Source organism: Colobus angolensis, unplaced genomic scaffold (assembly GCF_000951035.1).
Source record: "Colobus angolensis palliatus isolate OR3802 unplaced genomic scaffold, Cang.pa_1.0 Scaffold21, whole genome shotgun sequence".
In the NCBI taxonomy this organism is placed as follows: domain Eukaryota; kingdom Metazoa; phylum Chordata; class Mammalia; order Primates; family Cercopithecidae; genus Colobus; species Colobus angolensis.
The window spans coordinates 6,301,734-6,327,417 of NW_012115266.1; the positions used below are offsets into that span (position 1 = coordinate 6,301,734).

The 25,684-nt window shown below is 53.2% G+C and overlaps 1 protein-coding gene across 2 annotated transcripts; it reads right to left on the bottom strand.

Moving 5' to 3' along the window:
- Positions 1 to 34: 34 nt before the first annotated feature.
- MARK2 (MAP/microtubule affinity-regulating kinase 2) lies at positions 35 to 23,087 on the bottom strand. Of its 2 annotated transcripts, XM_011942621.1 has the most exons (20): positions 22,631 to 23,087; positions 21,299 to 21,372; positions 15,966 to 16,145; positions 15,670 to 15,723; positions 13,061 to 13,109; positions 12,668 to 12,733; positions 12,509 to 12,579; positions 12,233 to 12,289; positions 11,251 to 11,487; positions 10,688 to 10,807; positions 10,487 to 10,586; positions 10,297 to 10,409; positions 8,748 to 8,880; positions 8,296 to 8,477; positions 7,921 to 8,018; positions 6,933 to 7,094; positions 6,035 to 6,292; positions 4,933 to 4,959; positions 2,760 to 2,804; positions 35 to 2,191 (listed from the first exon to the last, which is right to left on the bottom strand). In XM_011942621.1, exons 1-20 carry the CDS (start codon positions 22,668 to 22,670, stop codon positions 1,831 to 1,833), a joined length of 2,427 nt encoding a protein of 808 aa, XP_011798011.1. In that variant the 5' UTR covers positions 22,671 to 23,087; the 3' UTR covers positions 35 to 1,830. The 2 variants fall into 2 exon arrangements, with proteins under 2 accessions (XP_011798011.1, XP_011798012.1); XM_011942622.1 differs by lacking the exons at positions 4,933 to 4,959; positions 21,299 to 21,372 and having other exon boundaries at positions 8,296 to 8,474.
- Positions 23,088 to 25,684: the final 2,597 nt, after the last annotated feature.

Genomic DNA, 25,684 nt, shown 5'->3' on the forward strand with positions numbered 1-25,684 from the left:
TGCCTGGCTGGGAGAAGAAACAGGAGGAGGCAGCTCAGATTCCAAACATTCTCTTTATTATGTGTTTGATCCAGAGGAGAAACTAAGTGCAGGGTTGGGGAGGAGGGGGCTAGCCGGGGAGGGGCCACCTTGCCTGGGTGCCCCGGGCCCCTACCCCCTTTGGGAGCCAAGCCATGCCCTCCCGGCCCCCTCAGAGCACCCGGGCTGTTCCATAGGGCAGGAGGGGAGAAGGGAGGGAGGGGGAGCCCTTGGTCTGAGCCGCAGTAGGAGTGTGGGGCAGGAGGGCTGAGGTTGGCGAGGCCCCTTCCTAGGACGCAAGGGCTCGACTTAATCGCTGAGCCTGGCCTGGGAGCGGGGGTGATGAAGAGGGGTGGAGTCATCATAAATCAAAAAAAAAAATAAAATAATAAAATAAAAAATAAAACCCATCACAAAAAAATGTACAACTCAGGTGAGGGTAGGGGCAGCCTCTGTGTAGGACTCCCTCCCCCAATTTCTCAAGAACAGAAACAGTAGAGAAATAAATTAAGGGATGCAGTGGCCACCACCAGCCAAGCGCCCAAAACCGCCCATGCCCACACTGGCCACTGAGGGCAGCAAGCTGGGAGTCGCTTTGCCTATCTGTCCCCCACCCTGTGGAGGGCAGATGCTCCCGGCCCTGCTGCCTAACCCAGCCTTCTGCCAGGTGGCCCTGGAGGCCCTGGGCAGTGTCTCCTGAGAGGAGGGGGCGACAGTGTCAGGAAGAAAAGGCAAGGCTGAGAGATGAGAGTGGTGAGGGAAGTCACTGCTATGGAGAGAGCTGGTGCCCAGATTAATGCCAATGAAGGGGAAGCCATGGGGAGAGGAAGGGCGAGGGGGCTGTGCTTTCAGACAAAGGCTCCCCCATCACGGAGTGCCCAGTGGCCCTGCTCTGGAGACCAACAGCCCAAGCGGCCCCCCTGGGGACCGAGGAGCCAATTTGCCCTGCAGTCCCCTCCCCTCTCCCAGCCCTGGGGTCAGCCCCTCCTTCTATCCGGGAGGGGTGGGAGAAGATGGCACAGACTTTGAGGAGGGAACACACGTCCCCACAGCAGCTTGTGGAAGGAAATGCCCAGCTCTGGGAAGGAGGGGCAGAGGGTACAGTGTGGAGGGAGGCGGAGCCTTGTGCCGGCCCTCCAGCCTCGGCAGCCCCGGAGCAGCCCCCAGTCCCACCCACTGCAGGGCTGCGCAGCACCCCCGCCCCCTGCCCCGCCACCCAGGCCTCCAGCCCAGGGGCCTGAGGTCAGGGGAAGGCCACCTCTGGTGGTTTGCTTGGAGGGGAAGGAGGGAGGAGAGGGAAGAAGCCCACAGCGGGCCTGGCGGAGGGCCTGACGGGAGCTCCACCACTCTTGCCTGAGAGTGTTCCAGCCCTGAGCCACCCTCCCGGGAAACCCCACAGATCCAGTCTCGACTGTCCCAATGGGGCAGGGAGGAAAGGTGGCCGCTGGGATTTTTTTTTTTTCTTTTTTCTTTTTGGTAATAAAAAATTTCTTGGTTTAGGCGAAATACTCTGTGCAACCGCAGTACCGAGGGGGAGCCCTGCCCCCCCATCCACCCTCCCCTTCCTTTGCCTCCAGTGGGGGAGAGGGGAAGGGGGAATCTCTGGGCAGGGGTGAATGTGGGGGGCGGGAGAACAATCTCCCACCCCCCACAAACATGTAAGAGAAAACTGAGAAGGGCCAGGGAGGGGAGAAGTGCCAGCAGGGGAGACACACCAATCCGTCGCTGCAGTCTCGCCCAGGTGGGGCGGCGCGGCGGCCCGGCAGCCCGTCCAGCTGGCCCGCCCCCGCCGCCCCCGCTCCTGGCAGCCTGTTAAAGCTTCAGCTCGTTGGCTATTTTGGAGGCAATGTTTTTGAAGGCCATGGAGGTGCCCGATATCCGCTTAAATCGAACCCCATTGAGAGAGAGCCGCGGCAGTTTGCACACCTCCATCTCCCACTGCACGAAGTCCTCATGGCCCGGCGTGCCGTGCATGCACAGCAGCATGTATTTCTCATGCAGCTCGCTCTGGCAGCTGTTCGCGTCCAGCACCTTGCGGATCTCCCGCATCATCTCGTTGGGCTCCATGGAGCTCGTGGTCTTCATACTCCACGTGAAGCGGAGGGAGCGGGGTTTGGCCTCCCGAAATTCTTCCTTTTCTTTGTCGTTGACGCCACTGCCCACCACGTGAGGTCTGTGGAGAGGGCAGAGGCGGGCGTCACGGGGGGCTGAGGCACCCCACCCCAGGAAGGCCACCCTGGCAGACAGCCCTCGAGCCCAGAGAGGAGAGCGGGAGGGAGCAGGAGCAGCCAGGCGCGGCCCCTAGCTGCGGGGCGGAGGGAGGCAGTCCTCCAACCCCTATGTTTCAGGACAGTGAAGGGGAGAAGCCAGCCTTGGGGTAGGCGGGGTGGGGTCAGGGAAGACGCCGGTGCCCTCAATAGCACGAGCACAGACTCTATCTCCAGAAAGAAGCCTCGCAGCACAGGGAGGTGGGATAGTCCAGGGGTAGGAATCTGTAGCCCCGACCACCCGACCCAGAACTCCGACTTCCGGAATATACCAGACCTGAAGAGAAGGGCCCATTAACTCCTGCAATTGGGTTTGGGAAGGGGAAACTCTCTGAGGAAAGGGAGGCCCCAGAGGGTAGGGACAGGGCAGAACCACGGGAGGAAGAGCCAAGTGGCAGAAGGAAGAGAGGAGCAGGAGGCTTGTGGCAAGCCCGGTGGCCCGGGCAGGGCCAGTGCTGGCTCCAGCCCTCTCACCTGAGCGTCTCCACTCGGTCTTTGCTTTCAGGTTCATTCAGGTTCCTCAAAAAACAGAGCGAGGGAGAGTTTAGTGCTGGGATCTCTCGCTCCTTCCGCCGCCACAGACCCAGATGAGAGTGGGTCTGGGGAGGTGCCACCAGTGGGTGGGCAGGACCCAAGCCCAGGGCCCTCTGCCCATCACCTGGCAAGCCAACAGGGCTCTGCAGCACCTCACACTGGCGGCTCAACCATTTCTTTCCAGCAGGGAGCCCAGCACATGGGGCCTGTCCCTCCCCACACTCCCAGATCTGTGCCGGGGAGAAGCCTCCGCTCTGGGGGAGGAGGGGGAGTGGCTGTGCACGCACTTCACTGAGCACACCGAGCACACAGCCCGGCACGAGGCTGCTCCCCCACAGCCAGGGCTCACGCGCTCTTCTGGGGGTTGCGGGTGTGAGTGAGTTTTTGGAGCCACACGCTAGGGTCTCAGGACTGCAGTCCTTTTGGAGGAAAGGGGCTGCAATGCTTTGGGTCTCTGTAGGAGGAGGGGCTGTGGCTACCCAAGGGTCTCTGTCAGGAGGCTCAAAGTGCCAAGGCCTGGGTCTGCATGGTAGGCACCTGGGGATGGGTGCCTGCTGCTGAGTGGAAAAGGCCGCCTCCTCCGACCTTTCCCAACTCCCCTACCTGCTGGCCTGCCAGGCCATCTGCTCATACACAGGGAGGACGAGGGCGGGGCGGGGCGGACACCTTGGGTGGGTGGGTGGGGAAGAGGTCTGGCCCCGCTGAGCGGCTTCTCCAGCTCCTGGCTGGAAGATGGGTGTCTGGAGCTAGGAAATTGGGGATTGCAGAGGGAGGATGTGAGAGGAAGGAGAAAGAGCAGCAGCACATAGAAATAAACAGGAAGACACAACCAACAGAGGGGTGCACACAAGCGCACTGCGAGCAGGGAGCCCGGCTGTGCGAGGAAGGCACCCCCCCTGCTCTCTCCAGATGCCCTGTGGGGCAGCCCCCTGCTGGGGCCCCTTGAGGCAGCAGCCAGCCAGGCAGTCAAGAGCTGGGTGAGAGGAGGAGGGGATGGGGAAAGCCTGAAGACCCTGTCTGGACGTTCCTCCATCAGCTGTGGCACCAATGTGCCTGCCAGGCATCCCAGTTCCAATGCAGGGCCTGAGCAGACAGCCCTGGGGAACAAGCACTCTTAACCTGGCCCTTGGTCTTCAGCTTGGTATTTGGCCCCCGAAGCCTGCAGAGAGGATGAGCATAAGGCCAGGGGTGAAACAGCCAGGAAGGGGCCCATGAAGGGAGACCCCTGAGTAAGGGTGCAGAGATCTGTTGTTTTGCTAGGGCTTGGGGTAGAATGGCCCTTGCCCGGGAATGTCCCAGCTCCCAGCACTTTGGAAGGGACAGGCCATATCTGGAGAAAACAGCCCAGAGGAGAAGAGGCTTGATTTATCCAGATGCTGCTGGTGGCAGGGGTGCTAGGGCAGGGGTGCGGGTGGGTGGGGCTAGTTCTGCAGGAGCTGCCAGGAGGGGGTGCTGTGCTCCATTTGTGAGACGAAAGCTCCTAAGGTCTGGAGGATCTAGACTGAAACCTTGGGGCCCCAGGGTCCCTGTAGTGTCTCCAAAGTCCTGCCATCCCATAGGCCAAGGGGAAGAGGTCACACAGCTCTGAAGCTCAGGAAGCCCAGGAGACAGACAAGATACCATCCCAGATGCACTTGTAACCCTGGAGCTTCCTCACAGCGCATGCACATGACAGGGGAAAGGGCCAGGAAAGGATCCCAACACTTGTGACCGAAACCTGGAGTGAGGGGGAATGGGGATGGGGTGGGGTGGGTGAGAGGAGACAATCTTAAAGGGAGGCTTCCCTCAGACAGTCTCCCCTTACTTGAGGACAGGCGTAACTGTGGGCCCAAGGAAGGCCCCTCATTTTTAAAGCCATTTGCCCTGAGTGGGCCAATGTGGCCTCTTAGCCCTGCCTGTTCGTACTGGGGGCACTGAAGGCAGGCCCTGTGCTGTTGCCCAATCAGAGGCAGTCTTCATCCCTTTAAGATGGCAGAGAGAGGAGGGCCACACAGACTTGGTTAAGCAGATGGAGGAGAGTAAGAGCCAGAAAAGGGGAGTTAGTGATGGAGGCAGGACACAGGACACGGACACACACACACACACACACACACACAGCGGGCTCAACGCCTACCTTCTGGCAAACCTGAAAGACAGATTTCTAAAAAAACAAACAAAAAAAAAGACAAAATAAAAAAAGAAATAAAAAAAACCAACAAGACGGTATGTGGATAAGCAGGTAGGGAGTGGCTTTACAGGTTCAAGGGTCATCCCGTTTTCGGAAGAGCCGCTCAGCGAGACTAGAGTCCCAGGCTTTCAGACCTGCCCACCCTCTCTGCAGGCCTCACACCTGCATTCTGGGGCTCAGACGGGGCAGTGGCTTTGGCTCCTCCAGCAGAGTGGAGTGAAACGTAGAGGAAGGGCAGGCGAGCCTGTTCTCTCAAAGCCCCTGCTGCTGCCTGAGCTGCTACTCCAAAGCAGGGAGAGGAATGGGCAGGACAGGGACGCGGAGCATCCCAGGAGGCCAGCCAGTTGGCTGGATGCACTTCAAGCTGCCCCTCTGTGGTGGCTGGGGGCTCAGGTGTGAGAAACCCCATGAAGAGATCCCCACCCTGGGTCCAACACAGGAAAGCTTTAGCACAGCCTTTGGCACACAGGAAAGCTTTGGCACAACCTCTGGTTAGGTTAGGGAAGAGGCCACTGTGGGCCCTCGCCAGTGATTTCATTTATAGGTTTCGCCCTAAGAACCCCTGGGCGGAAGGGCATGGCTGTGGCTGCAGCCAGAAACAGAACCAGCTAAGGGGAGAGGCAGTCAAAGGGACAAGAGACCAGGACAAAATTTTCCTTGCTGGCCCCAGCCTGGCTCATGCCTCATGACTTTGCAGCTGCGTCACCAAATATAAGTTTCCATGGGAACCCAGGAGAGAAGGGGGGGCTTTTATTTTAGCATCTGAGTTCACACTCTCCTAGAGAGGAGGCGGCATCGGCCATCTGCTTGGGGCCAGAGAATGAGGGGTGCTTGTAAGGAGTTGGGGAGAGGCCTAAGAGGGGTGGGCCTGGGCACATAAGGTGTTGACAAAGACCCAATTTCTTGTGCTTCCCAAAGCCTCTTCTAACCCCAAGACCCAATACCGGTACAGAGTGTCCCAAATCCCAACCCCCAACCCCCAACCCACTCCCAGTCAAGTAGGAAGGCCTGGCCTAAGCCTCTCTGCCACCCAAAGCTCCTTGCTTACCTGCGTACAAACTTGGAGGTGAACTTGCTGAAGATGCTCCCAGAGGCCCCCCGTCGGCCCTGGCTGTGGCCAGAGGGAGAGGCTGGGGTCACACCATAGGGCAAATTCTGCTGGTCCCGCACCTGTCGGAGCTGCCCAGCATGGAAGGTGCTTCGGCTGGACACACCCCGGGGGAAATTAGTTCGGTCTGGGGCTCCACCACTGCTGCTGATGTTGTGGGCGGATGGGGAGGCGACAGGGACACGTTGGGGGGCTGTGCTGTGAGAAGAGAAGTGGGGTTGAGGGGGACGAATTAGGGTACAGGACAGCCATCATCACTGGGCACCTGGACACCCTGTGGTGGGGACAGGGAGGGGATGCCAGGGCAGAGGCAGCCATCACGAGGACACAGAAGGAAGGGCGTGACTATTGAGGACAGTGGTGAGAAGGAAGTCTTGTGGAAGTGGAAGGAGATGGTTTGGGAAGGGAGGGAGGGAGGCAAGGAAGGACCCGTGTGTGGAGTGTGGTTTAGGCTGGACAGAGAGGCCTCCCTGGGAGCCGGGCAGACTGGACCCTCAAGCGGGCAATGGGGACCAACCCTCGAAGATTGAGTCCCTGTGAGGCCGACTATCCCCGGGGTCCCTAAGGAAACCCAGGAAGGTTCAGAACAAAAAGGTTTCCCTTTGGAGCCTTAGGACAGCTTCCTGCATACCTGTTCTGAGAGGGAGAACTGGAAAAGAGGGGCATTAACGCTCTTTTTTGTTCCCTCCACTTCCTGGCCGCAGGGGACAGACCCATTTCTTGTGGCTAAGATGACAAGAACAGAGCAGGACCCCCAAGTGGGAAGAAGAAATTGCTGGGGCAAGGGGGTAGGGTGGGCTGAGGGCAGCAGGTGCAGCAGCTGCCCCAGCACACTTGCCTGGGCCGCGGCACCTCACAGTTACTCTCCGTGGGGGGCAGCCCAGAGGCCTTGTTGGGGTGCACGGAGGCCGACATGGATTTCTGGTGCTGGCGGGGCCGGGCCGCAGAGACTGCGGCAGAAGCAGAAGCCGTGGAGGCCCGGGACCCTGGCATGGTTAGGCTAGGAGACAAAAGCAGCGGAGAGGCCCGTGTTAGGGGTGAGTGAGGGCAGAAGGCCTGGATTAGGAAGCAAGGGCAGGGGAAGGGCCAGAGCTGGGGAGCTCCAGCAGGGTAGAGGTCAGGCCTGGGCAGCAGCGGGATGCAAGTCAGAACTGAGGAATGCGGGGCTGGGAGTGGAGGTGAGTGAGGTCGGGAAGCAACGAGGTAGGTCAGAGCCTGGGAAGAGGAAACCAGAAATGAAGGAGAGCAGACAAGGGGCTGCTGCCTCCAGGCTGCACTGGCCTCCTAAGAATTCTAAGAACAAGAGAGTTTCTTCTACAGAAAGAGTGGGGTGTTGCTGAGGGGAAGCTTTCATAAACTCTGAAGAGATAGAACCAGGAATGCAACACTAAGAGATGTGGCCGGTGAAGGCTGGGGAGCTCTGGTCTCATGGGGATGGCTGGAGTCGCCCTCTATGTGTACACCCCTCAAGATGGGCATCTCTTGGTTCTGCCCTGAGCTGGGACCCCCAACACAAGGCCTTAGGTGCTCATGTCTAGAGGAGGGCAACTGCCATGCCCTGGCCGTGGTTGAGAAGCGAGCATGCAGCTGAGATGGCCACACTCAGCCCCACACTTGGCAAACTGCAAGAAGCAGTCGAGGAAGATGGGGAGGAGGCAATGGCGTGGAACAGGGGAGGGGAAAGCTGGACTGGACACAGCCAGGATGGAACTCCAGGGAGCAGGGAGCAATGCGCTGGCAGGGACAGGAGACGGTGCTGCTGACAGACATCACCCTGTGAGACGTGGCTCCCAGGGAGCGAGGCAGGCAGGGCCCGGGTCTCTCACCTGTCTTTGCCATTCTGGATAGAGGCCTGGCCGAGGCTGGCCCGCTCCAAAAGTGGGGAATTCCTGCTTCGATTTGTGCTGGTGGAGAGGACGCTGTTCTGTGGGGAATAAAGGGCAAGCGTTCTATCAGAAAGCCAAAGTGGTCTACAGCCAGGTTCTCCCCCCAGGTTCATGGAACAAGCTTCCCCTCCCTTCCACCTGAAGCAGACAGTGGTAGGTTAATGAAAGGATTCTGCTTTTACTCCTGGGAGCGAGGCTTCCTACTGCAAGCAGAAGTGGCAGCCAAAGGGAACAGAGTCTGAATTAAGAGAAGAGCTGCCTCAGAGGGCAGGCCCCAGCGCAGGAAGGAAGGAGAGGGCGGGGGCTGCGGCTCACCGTGGAAGGGGTTGGGGTGGTCTTCTTCCTCTCCAGGCCGGGCAGGGGGCTGGCAGGCACCTTGGCTGTGCTGCTGGCTTTCCGCCCCGACTCCCGGTCTTCCTCGGGCCGCTTATTTTCTGCATTGTTACTCTGAGTCTTCTTAGAGTAAGAATTAGAGGTGGGAATGGCAGGACCAGCTGCTGGGCCAGAGGGAGGGTGGGAATGGGTAAGGCCAAGGGGTCCACTGAGTACCAGCCCCACGCAAGCTCATCTCCTACAGGGCTGGCCAACAACCCAGCAAGCCCCCATTCCACAGAGGTGAGGGAAGGGAAGTGGCTTGCCCATAGCCGTGCTACTAATAAGTGGCTGAACAAGGACTGAAACTTAGCTCTATTATCCAAGTCCCCACAGAACCTGTGACCTCTCTGGAGAGGGGTGACTCCCTACCTACAATTCCCAAAAGCATTTACCCTGGTCGCTGAAGCGCCGCTGCTTGGGATTGGCCGACACGCTGCGCTGTACCTTGTGGGATGGGGATGGGGCGCTGCTATTGGTCAGATCAGCTGAAGGCCGGGGCTTCAGGGTGATGGTGTCACCTTCCAGCTAAAAGAAACAGAAAACAGCTTCAAGGGAGGGCAGAAGTCACACGGAAATCCCTACAGATGGACACATTTACACAAACCACCCTCTCCCAACACTCAAACACCCAGGATCATACCAGACGTCCACTTGTAAGACCAATAAATCCCCCCTTCACCCTGGAGACACACATGCTCTGACACAAACACTGACAGACACAGCCTCAGAGAGGAATACATACGCCACACACCCAGACACAAACATCCACAAGAACACATGTCCAGATTCAAGACCACTCCCCTCAACACAGAGCAATATGGGCCTACACCAAGTGGCAGCAGGTGCCTCTTTTTTTTTGAAACAGAGTCTCGCTTTGTCACCCAGGCTGGAGTGCAGTGGCACGATCTCGGCTCACTGCAAGCTCCGCCTCCCGGGTTCACGCCATTCTCCCGCCTCAGCCTCCGAGTAGCTGGGACTACAGGCGCGCACCACCACGCCCCGCTAATTTTTTGTATTTTTAGTAGAGACGGGGTTTCACTGTGTTAGCCAGGATGGTCTCGATCTCCTGACCTTGTGATCCGCCCTCCTCGGCCTCCCAAAGTGCTGGGATTACAGGCGTGAGCCACCGAGCCCGGCAAGCAGGTGCCTCTTAAGGATCCCACCACCAGAGGGACAGCAGGGCAGGGAGGCTGGGAGTTCATATGGGGGGACACAGATGATGAACAAAACCCAAATGGGCAGAAGAACAATCACAAAGTCTCCAGATCCACAGACGGGAAGACGGACACATACACACACACAGATACACAACCCAAACATAAAGCACTAGACAGAAGCAACAGACTCAAAATAGCCGGGTGTGGTGGCGCATGCCTGTAATCCCAGCTACTTGGGAGGTAGAGGCAGGAAATCACTTAAACCCGGGAGGCAGAGGTTGCAGTGAGCCAAGATCCTGCCATTGCACTCCAGCCCGGGCAACAAGAGCGAAACTCCGTCTCAAAAAAAAAAAAAAAAAAGCAACAGACTCAAGCTTCTGATCAGATACACACACAGACCCTCGTGCCCCACACACACCCACCCATCCACGCAGAAATGTACACTTCCAGATACAGAAAGACACAAAGATATCTAGATCAACACAGAAGTGCTAGCCGATGACCTAGACACATCTAATCAACGCAGACTAACCTAGATCAACTACTCACCCGTATTGAAACTCTGGCCCAGTCTCACACCGACCCTAACAGCTTTCTATTAATTCAGTCATGGAGATCAGTGAATGGGCCAGAGGACCTCAGACACCAAAGCTGAGGCTTAAAATTGGTGAGCAGAGAGCACACCTACTCAGAGATGAGCTTCTGCCCTCAACAGGTGTTAGAAGCATGGGTGCTACTGACAGTGAGGCTGGCCAGGTCAGAGAATGGAGCGGGGAGCACACACCTCGGAGCTCTTGTAGCCCAGGAGCAGATAGGTGGCCATCACCTCGTTGTATCTCTGGCCCACCAGCGAGTCCTGGATCTCTTCCCGTGTATAACCCATGGACACCATCAGCTCTGCACAGGGGGACATATAGTTAAGACTGGCCTCAACTCCTAGGCAAGCTTAACCTCACAGCCCGGCACAGCCTCACCTGTCCGCCGGGGGTCCTTGTAGTCAGGGAGTGGCTCCACGTAAGGCTTTAGTTCATCATCTTCGTGACCCACATTCATCCATCGATCTTTCATGATTTGCTGGGGAGCACAGAGAAGGAAAAGGGCAGGGGGAAGAAAGTCAGCTGGAAAGTTTCCATGGGGACCCCAGGCCCTTCCGCCAGTTAGGCTCCACTGCTCACCTCTAAAGTGCCTCTCTTGCTGGGATTAAGAATGAGAAATTTCTTAAGCAAGTTTTCACAGTCCGTGGACATGTAGAACGGAATACGGTATTTTCCCCTCAGTACCCGTTCCCGCAGCTCCTGTAGGAGGATCCAGGGTTAGAAAATTGAAATTATCCCAAGGCCAAAGGAAGAAACATAATATCCAAGATTCTGAGAGCCTAGGCCTGGCCAGACATAAATGAAATATGGAAGAAGGCAGAGAGCCTGGGACAAGACACCTCACCAGAGAGGCAAGTGAAGTCAAATACCCTCGTACCCTCTAACTTGACCAGTCCGAGGCCTGCAATCCGGAGTGCCTTGGGGGATGAACACACACACAGTTTATCCCATCTTTCGAGAAAGGAACTGAGGTTATTCATTCCCAGGTGCAGAAGGCCTTTGACTGCTGCTACCTCAGCAAGCCCTTCTCTGAAGCTTTGGCTTGGGACAAATGTAGACAGGTGGCAAAGGCGGGAGGTCAGGGCTAAGACCAGAGGCCGAGAGGAAATGAGAAGCAATAAAAAGCTTGCACTTCACTCCACCTTGAGATTCTGTCCATCAAAAGGCAGGGATCCGCTGACCAGTGTATAGAGGATAACTCCTAGGCTCCACACATCCACCTCGGGTCCATCATATTTTTTGCCCTGGAAGAGTTCTGGGGCAGCATAAGGGGGACTGCCACAGAAGGTGTCCAGCTTGTTCCCAAAGGTGAATTCATTGCTGAAGCCAAAGTCTGCAATCTTGATGTTCATATCAGCATCCAAGAGCAGGTTTTCTGCCTGGGAGGTAAGACGGAAAACATCAGGGAACCAAGTGAACCAGACTAAGGCCCTGGGCAGGAAGGAGCTGAGGGGAATGGGAGGACAAATGGAAAGTCATCTTCAGTCTCAGAACTTTCTCCACCAATGTCAGGGCAGGGCTTCAATCAGCGTGAATAGGCTGGGCAGGAGGAAGGCAGTGCAGGCCACTCCTCACACGGGCAGCCATGGGAGAGATGGGAACTGAAGGCCCAGAGACCCTGTGAGCTGTGCAAAGCTACAGCATCAGGCCCAGGTTAATCAAATCATGTCTGTGAGGACTCAGCAACCAAGAGACTCACAGGTGTCCTCAAACTTGAGTATCTTGGTAATAGAGATGGTATATGCGTGCCTGCCTGAAAAGCAGCTGGGATACAGCTGTGGAACTTTCAGCACTCTTTCCTGGGTCGGCTACCAGGTTGCCTGAAAGACCAAGAAAGCCTGGAGTGTGCCTGCCTCTCTTGGCAGCACTGAAAGGTGATGTGCCAAGAGGTGAAATGGCAGAGGCTCCCTGCTCAAGGGCTGGAATGGAACCCGAGGTCCAGCCACAAGGTCTCTATCAGAGGCAGCCCTAGGGGCTTTCTGGTCATCTCAAAAAAAAAAAAAGAGAAAGGCTGGAGTTTCCTGAACACTCAGGGCCTGATGGTTATTGATGGTTTTATCATGGAGAACCAAGGGGAACAACCTGGCCCCCACTCAAAGGCACAAGGAGAAGTGCATGCCTTACCTTTAAGTCTCTATGGACAATAAACTTCTGGTGACAGTACTGTACAGCAGACACTATCTGAAAGGAAGGAAGAAGGGTTAACCCAGGGGTGCCTGAGGGTGGGCCACAGGGGCTGGCAGAGCAGTGATCCTGTGACCTAGTGCTAAGCTGCCACACAGATAAGCAGAGCCCAAAGTACCCTCCAAGGGCCACTTACAGACAGGCAGCTTATCCTTACATGTCAAACCCCAAAAGGCAGAAGTCAGGTCCAGATCCTATGGAGGGAGTCACACCTACCTGGCGGAATTTGGCTCGAGCCTCTTTTTCTTTCATCCTGCCATGAGCCACTAGGTAATCAAATACCTCTCCTGTAAGAGACCAGGCAGGGATCTCAGTCAGAGCTGGCTGGAGGTGGAAGAAGTGGGGGCACAATAGGAAGAGGCGTTCCACACCTACCGCCACTAGCGTACTCCATGACAAGGTAGAGCGTTTTCTCAGTCTCAATCACTTCAAATAATTTAACTACAAGAGAAAAGGCCAAGCCTTAAGTCAAGAAGCAGCAGGGGCCACATACTGCTCTAAAACATGTCCAGGAGCATCCTAGGGATGAAAGTCTCCCCTCCTTTCATGATCCCCCACTCCCAAGAACAAGTTCCTCTCATGCCAGCCAAACTGCTAAGGACAGCCCAGTGTGCCAGAAGGGGAAACGGATTTTGAGCTGAGCTTCCCCAGGGGCATCCTTGAAGACCGCAGACTCCAGAAGGCAGTGTGCCTCGGGGAGAAGATGACATGCTGGAAAGCAGAGCCTTGCTGTTGGGGAAGAAGAGAGCAATGACAACTTGTGCTCACCTATGTTGGGATGATTCAAAACCTTCATTATTCTTACTTCGCGGAATAGCTGGAAGATAAAATACCAGGGGTCATGCTTGCTCAACTTGCTCCCCTCAGGTCCCTCCAAACAGAGCCCCTGCTAGGATTATTTTTTTCCCAAAAAAACCAAAACCAGGCAGGGAAAAGAAAATAGGGTGGTTGTCTAGCTCATGCACGGCCTTCCCCGTGGCTGGGAAGTCGGGGAAGCTGGAGGAGGGCTGGCTGTGGGGACGTGCTACCCGGGATGGCATCGGGATGAGCCAGCCGTGCCCTCTGCTGCGTCTACCAAATCCAGCCCCAAAACAGCAGGCGGGTTTTGGCTGGGTGCCTCTGCTGGAGGGAGTGTGAGCCCATGTGCGTGAATATTCAGAACCCGAGCTGCTGCCTTGGTTCAGTGACAGTACACACCCCAGCTTGGTCTGTGTAAAGGGGTGGTGGAGCACCAGAGGGGGACCCCATCATTTTCTGATTTACAGTAGTCAGAGGGCTCTGTTCCAGGGGATAGGCCTTTCCTTCCTGGGCCTCCAGGGTGGTGACAGAAGAAGCCACTCCTATATATAGCTGATGCCAATTTTAATCAAATCCACCTCCACACACTCACGCTCTCTTTGTGAAACAAAACCAGGGGCTCCAAACCATGTATTTTCATAAAGAAAGATGACAGAAATGAACTCCTTCCCCTCTGCGGGGGCCAGAGAACTGGAGGTAGGGCTTTTTGTAATTCCAGGCCTCATCACTTGCACAAAGAGCAGAACTAGTTTTTGTTGTTGTTTTTGTTGGGGGGGTAGGGGAAGCCCTAATTCGAGATATGGTTTATGGAATAAAGTGAATACATTTGTTTCCCCTTTAATGATGCCCCAGACCTTTCCTGACCTAGAACGGAAAAGAAGAAAAAGGCTTTCCAATCTTCAGGAACCCAATGCTGACCTTACCCTTTATTAGAGCCTAGGTTTTTCTTACTTTTTTCCCTGGCCCAACAGATATTTTGGAAGAAGAGGCAAAAAGCCTCGATACCACCCTCTGGGGTGGTAATGGGGAGCAGCACTGAAATGGGGCCAGAGGCAACTGCCAAGGCTTCTTACCCTAAGGCTGCTCACCTGGCATGGAAGTGGCATTCTTCTGGGAGAACTTGGGGTTTTCTGGGCTCGTCTAGACCCCTGAGGGGGCTAGCTTCTTCAATGTTCATTTTTTAGGGATTATGGCTGAGATCACATTTTTGGCCAGAATCAGACTGGCTTTAGTAACAGAGTCTCAAAAGGTTTTGAAAATGGCCCTATTTGTCCGGTGTTGGTGCCTTCCACAGAGTCAGGAAGAATAGGGAGAAAAACAAGGTAGGGAGTAAGATGGCTTGGTGGACTGGCGATTATTACGATGGCAGGCTAGACTGCTCCCAAGGCCAAATGGCCCATCCCACGCTGACTTCTTCTTCTGTGGGGCTGCAGCCATTATGTCAGGAGCAGCCCTTTTTCCCTTCCTCCTGGAAAGCTCCAAGCAAGGACACCCTGGTGATGACAGCAATGATTCCACTGAACTGAAGAACCCTTGAAGGGATCCCAGGGGTAACAATTAATAGGAAACACCTTGGTTCTGGCTATTTGCATGTCAGGGGAACAACTCATTCACTCTAATTCCACGAGCATTGCCCTCAACAACAATCCTCCCCTACTCCTAAGGTTCCCAGTATCACTGTATCTGACTCTAATGTTAGCACGAATCATGCCTTCTCCTAACTCAACTACCACAATATGCTTACGGAGAAAATATCTGATTTGCCACAAGATGAACAGAACTAGGTTTTGTTCAGAAAATCTGAGCTGGAGCTCATTCTTTAAAATGTAGCTGGCACAGAACCCAGCTGCAGGTTCCCTGTTTCCTCTTATTCTTGTATTTCTAAAGCCACTCCCCTGGATCATTCCAGATCTTGAAGTAGTTGCATGTGTTTCTAGTAGTGGCTACAAACATGTGTTTTTGCATAGGGCTGGCCGCAAGCCAGAAGATAACAAGATGCAGGAAGTAGGTCAGACAGGTAGGCCAAGTGGCTGGGAATGAACAGAAAGACTTCACAAGAGCCAGTGCCTGTGGCCAGGAAACCCACTCAAGAGGAGTCACCACAGGGGATTCAACTAAAACCCCTAAGGTAGCAGAGCCATGTGGGGTGGCGAGTGGAATGGCCAGAAAATTTAAACTAGGAATTCAAGAGAAGGTCTAAATGGGGTGAGTAGATCACTGACCCCAGAAGAGAGATTTAGAAAGGGACAGGAGGGCCGGGCGCGGTGGTTCACGCCTGTAATCTTAGCACTTTGGGAGGCCGAGACAAGCGGATGACTTGAGGTCAGGAATTTGAGACCAGCCTGGCTAGCATGGTGAAACCCCATCTCTACTAAAAATACAAAACTTAGCCAGGCGTGGTGGCGGGCGCCTGTAATCCCAGCTACTTGGGAGGCTGAGCGGGGAGAATCACTTGAAACCAAGAGGCGGAGGTTGCAGTGAGCTGAGATCACGCCATTGCACTCCAGCCTGGGTGACAAGAATGAGACTCCGACTCAAACAAAACAAAAACAAACGGACAGGAGGTGCCATGTGCTTACCTTCTGGAGGCTGGAGGAGTTCAGTTGAGTCTTGTCAATGATCTTCACAGCTACCTGAGGATGAGACAAAAAAGCCCCAAATCACTTCTCTGACTAGGCAAAATCCAGGATTCCAATCTACTTCCTCCTTTATATTTCGCACTCCTTTTCATCCCACAGCTTTTTGCACCCCTATATCTCAGATCTCATTTCTGCCAGATAAACAAGAGGTTGGCTGCAGTAGTCGTCCCATCACCACCTGCTGGAGTGTCAACAGGGCTGGGAGGTGCTGCCATGTCCCTAGTCCCAGTGCTCACCTCTTTCCCAGTCAGGATGTGTCGGGCCAACTTCACCTTGGCAAAGTTACCCTTGCCAATGGTCTTGAGGAGCCGGTAGTTTCCAATGTGGGGCTGCTCATCAGCAGAGGTGGCTGAGTTGCGGCCCCGAATCATGTTGGACTTACTGCTGGGCTTGGAGTCAAGGTGTCCCAAGGTGGGCTGCAGGGTAGAAACAGAGATACCATTACAAGCTACACTTCCAGTCCTCTAAACACTCCCTGCAAAATACGTAAGGGAGGAGGGTGCAGGGGCAGACTCCAGGGGGCTGGTAGGCACGTGAAGAATCATAGGACAGGAGAAGAAAGGAGAGGGGGCTGAGATGACAGCCAGTCTTCACTCCAAAGGAGCACATCATAAGGTCCAGTGCCCAGGTCCTGTGGGTGGCAAAGCTCAGGAGCAGAGCTGTCCCATCACTGGCTCCCTGAACCTCCACTGGCAACACAATAGCTCATCTGACTCAGGAGGGAGAGCCGGTACCCCACTTCCCACTATGCTGCCTGTGCACACTGCGAGAAGACTGCATCTCAAAGTCATGGTAGCAACATGGTCATAACTGCTTCAATGCCCTCATTGCCACCCAAAACTTACATGAACCTTTATTATTTATTTATTTATTATTTTGAGACAGAGCTTTGCTCTTGTTGCCCAGGCTGCAGTGCAATGGTGCAATCTCAGCTCGCCGCAACCTCCACCTCCTGGGTTTAAGCAATTCTCCCACCTCAGCATCCCGAGTACCTGGGATTACAGGCATGTGCCACCACGCCCGGCTAATTTTGTATTTTTAGTAGAGACGGGGTTTCTCCATGTTTCTCAGGCTGGTCTCAGACTCTCGACCTCAGGTGATCCGCCCGCCTCGGCCTCCCAAAGTGCTGGGATTACAGGCGTGAGCCACCGCGCCCGGCCATAATAACCTTGTTGGGTAGAAATGTAGTAGCCCTCCCTGCATGGAAGGACTGCGTGGCCGGAAGTTAAACCCGAGTCTCCTGCATGGGAGACGAAATTTTTGCCGCTGAACTACCAATGCCCCACCGAACCTTTAGTATTTATCACTTTACATTTATTTGCTGTCTCTCCCAGTAAGAATGGAAGCACATGAAAGCAGGCATATATTCTTTATTCACTGATAGATCCCAGCACTTAAAGAGAGACTGGCTTATGTTTGCTGCTCAATGAGTACTTGTACAATGAAATAACCAAATGACTAGGTCTGAGCAAGGCAGCAGTCTGCCGTGCTCTGCCCTCCTGGCTCAAATGAGGGGATGAGGATGCAGAAGCTACAATGACCAGCACTGAACAGGCATATAAACATAATACAGGTTGAATATCCTTTATCCAAAATGCTTAGGAACAGAAACGTGTCAGATTTTTGATCGTTTTGAATTTTGGAATATTTGCATATACATAATCAGATATCTCAGGGATGGGACCCAAGTCTAAACATTTATTTTTCACGTATACATTATATGCATGGCCTGAAGGTAATTTCATATTTTAAAATAATTTTGTTCAGGAAACAAAGTGATTGAATTTTGATTATAACCTGTCATATGGGGTTACGTGTAGAATTTTCCACTTGTGGCATCATGCTGGCACTCAAAAAGTTTAGATTTTGGAGCATTTTTGCTTCTGGATTACGGATGTTCAACCTGTACAAAAAGTGTATGGTCTAGACAAAAAACATGTATCTGCGTGAAGACGTGTACATTCCTCAAAGTGCTAAACACAGACTATGTGAGCCAGCAATTCCGCTCCTCAGTATATACAAAAGAGAAATGAAAACATAAATCCACAAAAAACCTGTAACCAAGGTTCATAGCACCATAATCCATAATAGTCAAAAAGTGGAAACAATTCAAATGCCCATCAGCTGGATGAACAGATAAACAAACGTAGCATCTCCATACTGGGGAGTATTGGTTGGCAGTAAAAAAGAATATATGCTACAACACAGAAGAAACTTGAAAATGATGTTGAGTAAACAAAGCTGGTCATAAAGAACCACATATTGTATGATTCCATTTATATAAAATGCCCAGAACAGGCAAATCTATAGAGACAGAAAGTAGGTTAGTGGTTACTGAGAAGGATGGGGGAAATTTAAGGGTGACAACTAAGGAGTGTGGGGTTTCTTTTTGGGGTAATGAAAATGTTCTAAAATTGATTGTGGTGATGGATACACAACTGTGAATTTAATAAAAGTCACTAATTTAAATTTCAAATGGATAAACTTATGGTATGTAAATTACCTCTCACTAAAACTGTTCAGAGTCTGAGCCAGGCAAAGTGGCTCATGCCTATAATCCCAGCACTTTAGAAGGCTGAGGCAGGAGGATCACTTGAGGTCAGGAACTCAAGACCAGCCTGGGCAACATAGGGAGACTCTGTCTCTAAAAAAAATTAAGAAATCTTGGGAGATTGAGGCGGGTTGATTGCTTGAGGTCAGGAGTTCGAGACCAGCCTGGCCAACATAGTAAAACCCTGTCTCTACTAAAAATACAAAAAATTAGCTGGGCATGGTGGCAGGTGCCTGTAATCCCAGCTACTAGGGAGGCTGAGGCAGGAGAATCGCTTGAACCTGGGAGGAGGAGGTTACAGTGAGCTGAGATTGCACCACTGCACTCCAGCCTGGGCAACAAGAGTGAAACTCTGTTTCAAAAAATAAAATAAAATAAAATAAAAACAAATAAATAAAGAAATCAACTGGGTGTGGTGGCACGCACCTATAGTCCCAGCTGCTCTGGAGGATGAGGCGGGAGGATCGCTTGAACCCAGGAGGAGTTCAAGGCTACAGTGAGCCATGATCATGCCATTGTACTCCAGCTTGGGTGACAGAGTGAAACCCTGTCTCAAAACAAAAAACAAAAAACAAAAAAAACACAACAAAACAAAAATGCAGAGTCTGGTCTAACTCCTGATTAGAGCTCTGGTTTACAACTCACAAAGAACATCTGGTACGATCGCTCCAGCATACTGCAACAAAGCATATGAGGCCACAGCCTCATCCCAGAAGCATCCAGAGCTGCCTTGGAAACTTCAAGAAACAGTTTGGAGGGCAGCAGGGTGACCAGAGGAGTGTGAGTCAAAGTTCTTCCTTTCACGGCCCCTGTTGGCTCTAAGTGAAGCACTCAAAAACCACAGAGAAAAAGAATGACTTGCTACTACTGCCCAAGGAACTGTCCAGCATTCCTAGGCAAGAACCTTGCTAGCCCAGCCAGATGCTTTTCAGGCAGAAATGACAGCAGCAAGTAAATTCAGTATCCTGATTCTGACATTTCCCCTTCTTCACTGTGCCCATGCAGGGCCTTTGCATAGTAGCTGCAGGGTATCTTTTGGTGAGCTGTTTGACCAGATCCCAGAAACACATGGGGTTGAACCTTGGAGGAGAGAGATCCCATATATTTGGTAGATGTTTGAAGGGGGAGGCTCCTCACATCCCAGAAGAGGCCCTTTTAACTTCCTTCTTTCTCTCTTCCTCACCAACCTTTGCATCTCCATGAAGCCCCCCAGCCCTTACTGTCTGCTCATTCCAGCCCACAGAGCTCTCTGGTGCTCTGTTCTCCATGCACCCTGTAGCTCACCTAAGACTGGTTGGTTCTCAAACAGTGTTTGCTAGACAAGTGGATTTTTAAATACCTGCTTTTTTCCCTTCCAAAGGATCTCTAGGGTTCACACCCCTTGGAGAGAAGGGCACTGCTGGCACCTGACTGGGCCAGTCTCCTGAAGGGTACCCCAGCCCTACCCAGCAGGGTACTGAAAGCCTGGCCTCCTCAGGCTACCTTTTTCTCAGCCCCAGCTCCCCTTTCTGTGCTGCTAGACTGCCTCCCACTTTACCCAGCCTGCCTAAGGGGCAATGAACAGGAAAAACCTTCCTTCTGCCCCAACTCCTACGAGAGCAAGATGGGTGGGAAAGTTTCCTTGGCAACTTCTAGCTCACCTTCTAAGTTTGTTGTCACTCCCCTTTTCTCTGACGATGTAAGTCCAAGGCAGCAGGAAGCGTGACGGCCTCTAAGTTCTTAAAATTCAGACCAGGGATTTAGCATCTACCTGGGGACTTGGGCCTTTTGCCAGTTGAGACCAAATCTGGGCATCCCATGCCCATCCTGAGCTCTGCTCTGCCCATCCCTCTTGGTGAAACGAGGGGCCGGTCTGTATGGCACAGGTCAGCATTCCCTGCCTGGCCCTGCTGCACACTGGGCCTCAAGGAGCTTAACAACCACAAGCAAGATTCTGCCATTCATTCTCCTCCTTTCTGGTTAAGACTGTAGATAGCGGAGATAACCTGCCAGGTTTCAAATCCTAAATCTGCCACCTACTCAGCACATACTAACTTTATTATTATCATCAACATCATCAAGTCAAGCACAGTGGCTCATGCCTTTACAGGCAGCACTTAGGGAAGCAGAGGCAGGAGGACAGCTTGAGCCCAAGAGTTCAAGACCTGCCATTCACAAAAAGGAAAAAAAAAGAATATATTTAAAAAGGCAATATAGCGAGACCCTCATTCACAAAAAGGAAACACACACACACACACACACACACACACACACACAAAACCCCAAAACAGAACAACTGTAACACCAACATTGTCAAGAAGGAGGTGAGATTATTACAAATAGGGAAGAGAAGTACCCAAAAAACGACCGGTGGCCAATATTGCCAGACATCTGTGCCAGGCAGCGATCTTGAGGAACTCTGTAGTCCAACAGAACCAGGTTCAAGTCCTGTCTCCCCCACGTACAAGCTTTAATTTCCTTATCTGTAAAGTGGCAATAAACGTTCCCTACTTTACAGAAGTAGATGAGAGAACACATGTAAAACACCTTATCCAGTGTTCAGTAAGAGCAACCATTATGTCCCCAAATACTACTGTCTGCCAATCCAGAAGTCTCACTGTCAAAACAACCTTCCAAATCAAAGTTGAGCCCGCTAAGCCAGCTACAGCCCAGCTGGAGGCTGACAAGAGATGCTAGGGGCCTTTCCGCAAAAGGGGCCAGGTTGAGTGCCTGCTTTCCTCCAGACCTGGTGGACTGCCACACTCCCTCAACCTGTTGCTAGCTGACACCAGCACCTCTAGCCTTCAAAAGAGGGAAGAAGGGGAGTTAGGAACTCAAGACAGGGTCGCTGTGAAGGGCTGGTCCCACACTGGGTATCCAGGACAGGGAAAGAGAGGAGGTTCTGCTTGTTCAGGAGCCAGAGAAGCAATAAGCACTGATGCTTGCTCTGATCCCCTGCTCCAAAGTCACCAACCCACTTTTTAGGACTGAACCATCCAACTCACAGGACTCCAAGTGCTCAATCCTTCCCTTACTTACCCCTGCACCCCCTCTTCTATGCTGTAATATGTTTCCCACAGCAGGGATGTGAGCCAGGGTAAGGAGGCAAGCCACTGGGAGGAAGCAGAGAAAAGAGAACGGGAAAAGAGAGGAGAAAGTCTCCAACAGAAATGCTTCTTGGGGTAAGGCCCCAAGTGAGGCAACTTCCTCACCTAGCTGCTTCCCTGAGGATAAAGTGGTAAGAGTATGCAGTGGCTAATATGGAGAGTTTCCCTTTTTGGGTTCTGGCTGCACCATTCAGCTTGGCCCTGGGTCTCACCAACAGGATGGCAGGCTGAGGATTAGCTACCCTACTAGGCCAACTCAACAGGACCTGGCAAAAACCATGTTCTCCCCTCCACCACCAACCTCCCTGCTTATAGTAAGATGTGGCACACCAGGCACTCCCGAAGCTCTGGCCTATATCATACTCCAGGCAGGCCCTAAAGGATGGAGGAGGTCTGTCGAGAGGAGCCCCTATGGCTCTCAAGTAGCCTTTAGGAAGAATAAGGGGTCACCCTGCAAGGCAGCTATTTGGAACCAAAAGGCAAACCAAGCAGTTACTAAGCAGGCCTGATTCAGAAGTAGGGCTGAAACAGCTTTGGGGTCTGCTACTGAGAGGAAGAGAAGGCAGGACATGGAGGAGAAAATAAAAAGACAGTTTTGCATCCACTGGGCCTGTCAGGCCCTTTCCGCCTGGGATCTCAGACTCGGCCTAGGTGTATTGTCATGACGGCTTGCCCGGAAGACAGCCGCCACCCCGAGAGGCCTGGCGCTGACTCAGGTAGGCAGGGCCCCTGCCCTAATGCTGGAGGCTCCTACCAACAGTTGTCCCGTGGAGAAGCTCATGCTTTGGGACTCTGCATTCAGGGCTGGCCTCAAGTGTCCTTTGGCTTCCCGAGGGCTGAGAAGGGGCCAAACCAGGAGAGGTGATACTCCCTGGCCAGAAGCAGAGTAAGCCGGGTACTACAGAGTGGGGAGAGAAGAGTATCCCTTGGGCACCGGCCCTGGGTGACAGGCCTAGATCCTAGGCTCCCCCTCACTGTAGCACCAGAGAGAGCATCCTCTCTGAGGCCTCGGGACTCTGCCTCCCACCAGTCCCTCCTCACCCACTTGTCAAGCCGCTTGTTCCCAGGGGAGACTCTTCTGGTATGTGCCCCCTCTTCCTTTCCTAGTCAATGCCACTTCCACATCTGGACAGCCTTCCCATGAATATTACTATGCTGGACTCAGGCAGGGCGCCACTTAGCAACTCTCTAAAGATCCTATGTTTGAGGTGAGAAGGAAGAAAGAGGGGGAGGCAATCCTAGAGTAAAAAGGGGGACAACATACCAGACTGGAGAAAGGGAAAAGGACTACCAGCGACTTCCATTCAGCAGAGCCCACAGCAGAACCTGTCAGGCAGCGAGGGCAAAGTACAGAGGCCGGGAAGAGCCAGGCCCAGGGCGGGGGCTGCCGGCTCAGCCAGCCACCCTTACTCAGCCGGAGCAGGCGACACCTTCCACCACCTCCTCAGTGAAAAGTAGCTAAGCAGCCAGGCCGAGCGGTTCCTGCCTGGGAACCTGGACGGTGTCGCAACCGAAACCACCACTAGCAGAGAGAGACTGGGTTTGGCAAGGAGAGCAACAGGGACAAAGCCCCGCTGGCTTCTCAAGGGCCAGAAGCCTGGTGGTAAGGAAGTGCGTGCAATTCCAGGACAGTACACCAGAAGCAAGGTGGGAGGGAAGGGGCAGGAGGGGAATAGGGCAGGAAGGGAGACAGAGAGAGAAAGAGGCGGGTTTAGATCAACTTCCTTCTCCCCTCCCCCTCCCTCCCTCCCCGGAAGTGGGCAGCCCCACCCTCCCCAAGGTGCTTTGCTGGGTAACAGCTGGTGAGAGGGTGAGGAGACTCACTGCAGCCACGGCTGTCATAAAACCCTAGCTCACCTGCAGCAGGTGGGACCTGGGTAGGGGCAGATGACTTTAACAAGGCCTCCAATAGGGCTGGGGAGGAATACGTGTGACTCAGATGTGCTGACCCAGAGTGGCGGCCCTGCCAAAGACCAGCAAACCACCCCCTCAAGAACGAAGTAGGGAGGAGGGTAAGCAGAAACCAACCAGCAAGCTGACAGTGGCGGATGGACCTCCTACTTCCTAAAAAAGCAGTGCTTAACCTTAGAACCATGCACATTCCACTTAGACATAAAATATTTTGGGCATAATTTCAGGGAGTTCGGGGACTCTATGTAAAGCCCCCTAGAGGTCTGTTTTCTAGATTAAGAGCCTTTATCACTGATAGAGCATTCTATCAATGAAAAAATCACGTTTAATCCTAGATTTTGCCCAAAAGCTAGAAACAATCCAAATGTCTCTTCTAAGTGCCTTCCAGGCCTGCTTCTGAAAATTCATCCATCCCTAGGTTCTCACTCACCCAAGTCTCCAGTCTCCAGTTTTGCCTTACCTTCAAAACAACACTGCTTTCTCAAGGAATTCCAAAGGCCTGGGATTCCTCACACTTTCCTCCTGCTAAGCCCCCACTATCTGGGCACATGGTGAGCACGGGGCAAGCTGGCTGTCTCTCATCTGGAGAAGACTCCCCTTCCAGACCAACGACCCCTGTCTATGTGCTGGTTGCAGCCTTGCTTCTGGTTCTCAGAACGATTTCTCATTCATCCCTGATTCTAGGCTAGGCTCTTTCTCATTAAGGAACTCTGTGACCTTCTCATGTTGGTAGCCATTAACCCTCTAGGGAAGGGCAAAGCTTCCTCTGTGCTCTCACAGCACTTAAGCATATATCTCTGCAAGACCATGCTACTCAGGAATGGCCAAGAAATGTTTGCCTTACACATGAGCCCTGGCCAACAGATTCACATTTCTGATACTACTGTATGTCCACTATGTTTTCTCCAAACACAGACCTACAGGGTAGGTAGTCTCCCCGTTTTCCATTGAGAAATTGGCATTCAGAGGTTATGAGACTTGCCCAAAATCTCACAGCTTCTCAGTACAGAGCTGGGGCCAGAGCCCAGAGCTTTTGTCACCATTTCAGCACTCTGCTGTTCCTGACAGTCAGTCCCCCTTACCAGTTTCTCATCAGCCCTTCTTTGATGCCTAGTTGTGCTCTCATTTCTCCCAAAAGATAAGCCTCTGGCTCCTCCTCCATAAGCTAGGAGGCAGAAGGTATGAAGGCTCAGGAAAGGCACTCGGGACAATGGGAATGACAATGTTTGATTCAGGCCAATGGTGGAGGGCTGTTTAAAGGCCTCTCCCAGTGGTCTCACAGCAACCTTTCCTTTTCCCAGCCCCTGAAAAGTGGGCCCTGACTTCAGTGGGCCCACTGGATCCTGGGCTCGAGCTTGCCTGGGCCCTCCGGCCCCTTCACTCACTGGTAGACTGAGAACCAGAGCAGGATCAAACAGCTTCATTTTTCCAGTCCCTTCATTTTTCTAGGGCTTTGCAATGTGACAGAAGGACTGTTTCCTCAATCCTATTTGTGGGGGACAGTAAGGGGTTTTGCAAATAGAGGAAATACAAAGCACTGACCTCAAATAGAAAGGCTGGGAAGAGATAGGGTAGGATTTAGATAAAAAGTCACATGGGGGCCAGGCACGGTGGCTCATGCCTGTAATCCCAGCACTTTGAGAGGCCGAGGAGGGTGGATCACTTGAGGTCAGGAGTTCGAGACCAGCCTGGGCAACATGGCGAAACCCCATCTCCACTAAAAATATAAAAATTTGCCGAGTATGGTGGCATGCTCCTGTAATCCCAGCTACTCAGAGGCTGAGGCATGAGAACTGCTTGCGCCTGGGAGGCGGAGGCTGCAGTGAGCACAGATTGCGCCACTGCACTCCAGCCTGGGCGACAGAGTGAGACTCTGTCTCAAAAAAAAAAGCCACATGGGGCTGAGCACTGTTGCCCGTGCCTTAATCCCAGCACTTTGGGAGGCCATGGTGGGAGGATGACTTGCACCTGGGAATTCGAGACAAGCCTGGGCAACATAGTGAGACCCTCTCTCTCCAAATTCAAAAATTAGCCAGGCATGGTGCCATGGGCCTGTAGTCTCAGCTACTCGGGAGGCTAAAGCAGGGTGATTGTTTCAGTCCAGGAGGTGGAGGTAACAGTGAGCTATGATCGTGCCACTGCACTCCAGCTTGGGTGACAGAATAAGAATGACTCTTGTGACTCTTACTATTTTTTTTTTGAGATGGAGTCTCACTCTGTTGCCCAGGCTGGAGTGCAGGGGTGTGATCTCAGCTCACTGCAACCTCCGCTTCCCGGGTTCAAGTGACTCTCCTGCCTCAGCCTTCCGAGTAGCTGGGATTACAGGAGCCTGCCACACACTCAGCTAATTTTTTAATATTTTTAGTAGAGATGTAGGTTTCACCATGTTGGCCAGGATGGTCTCAAT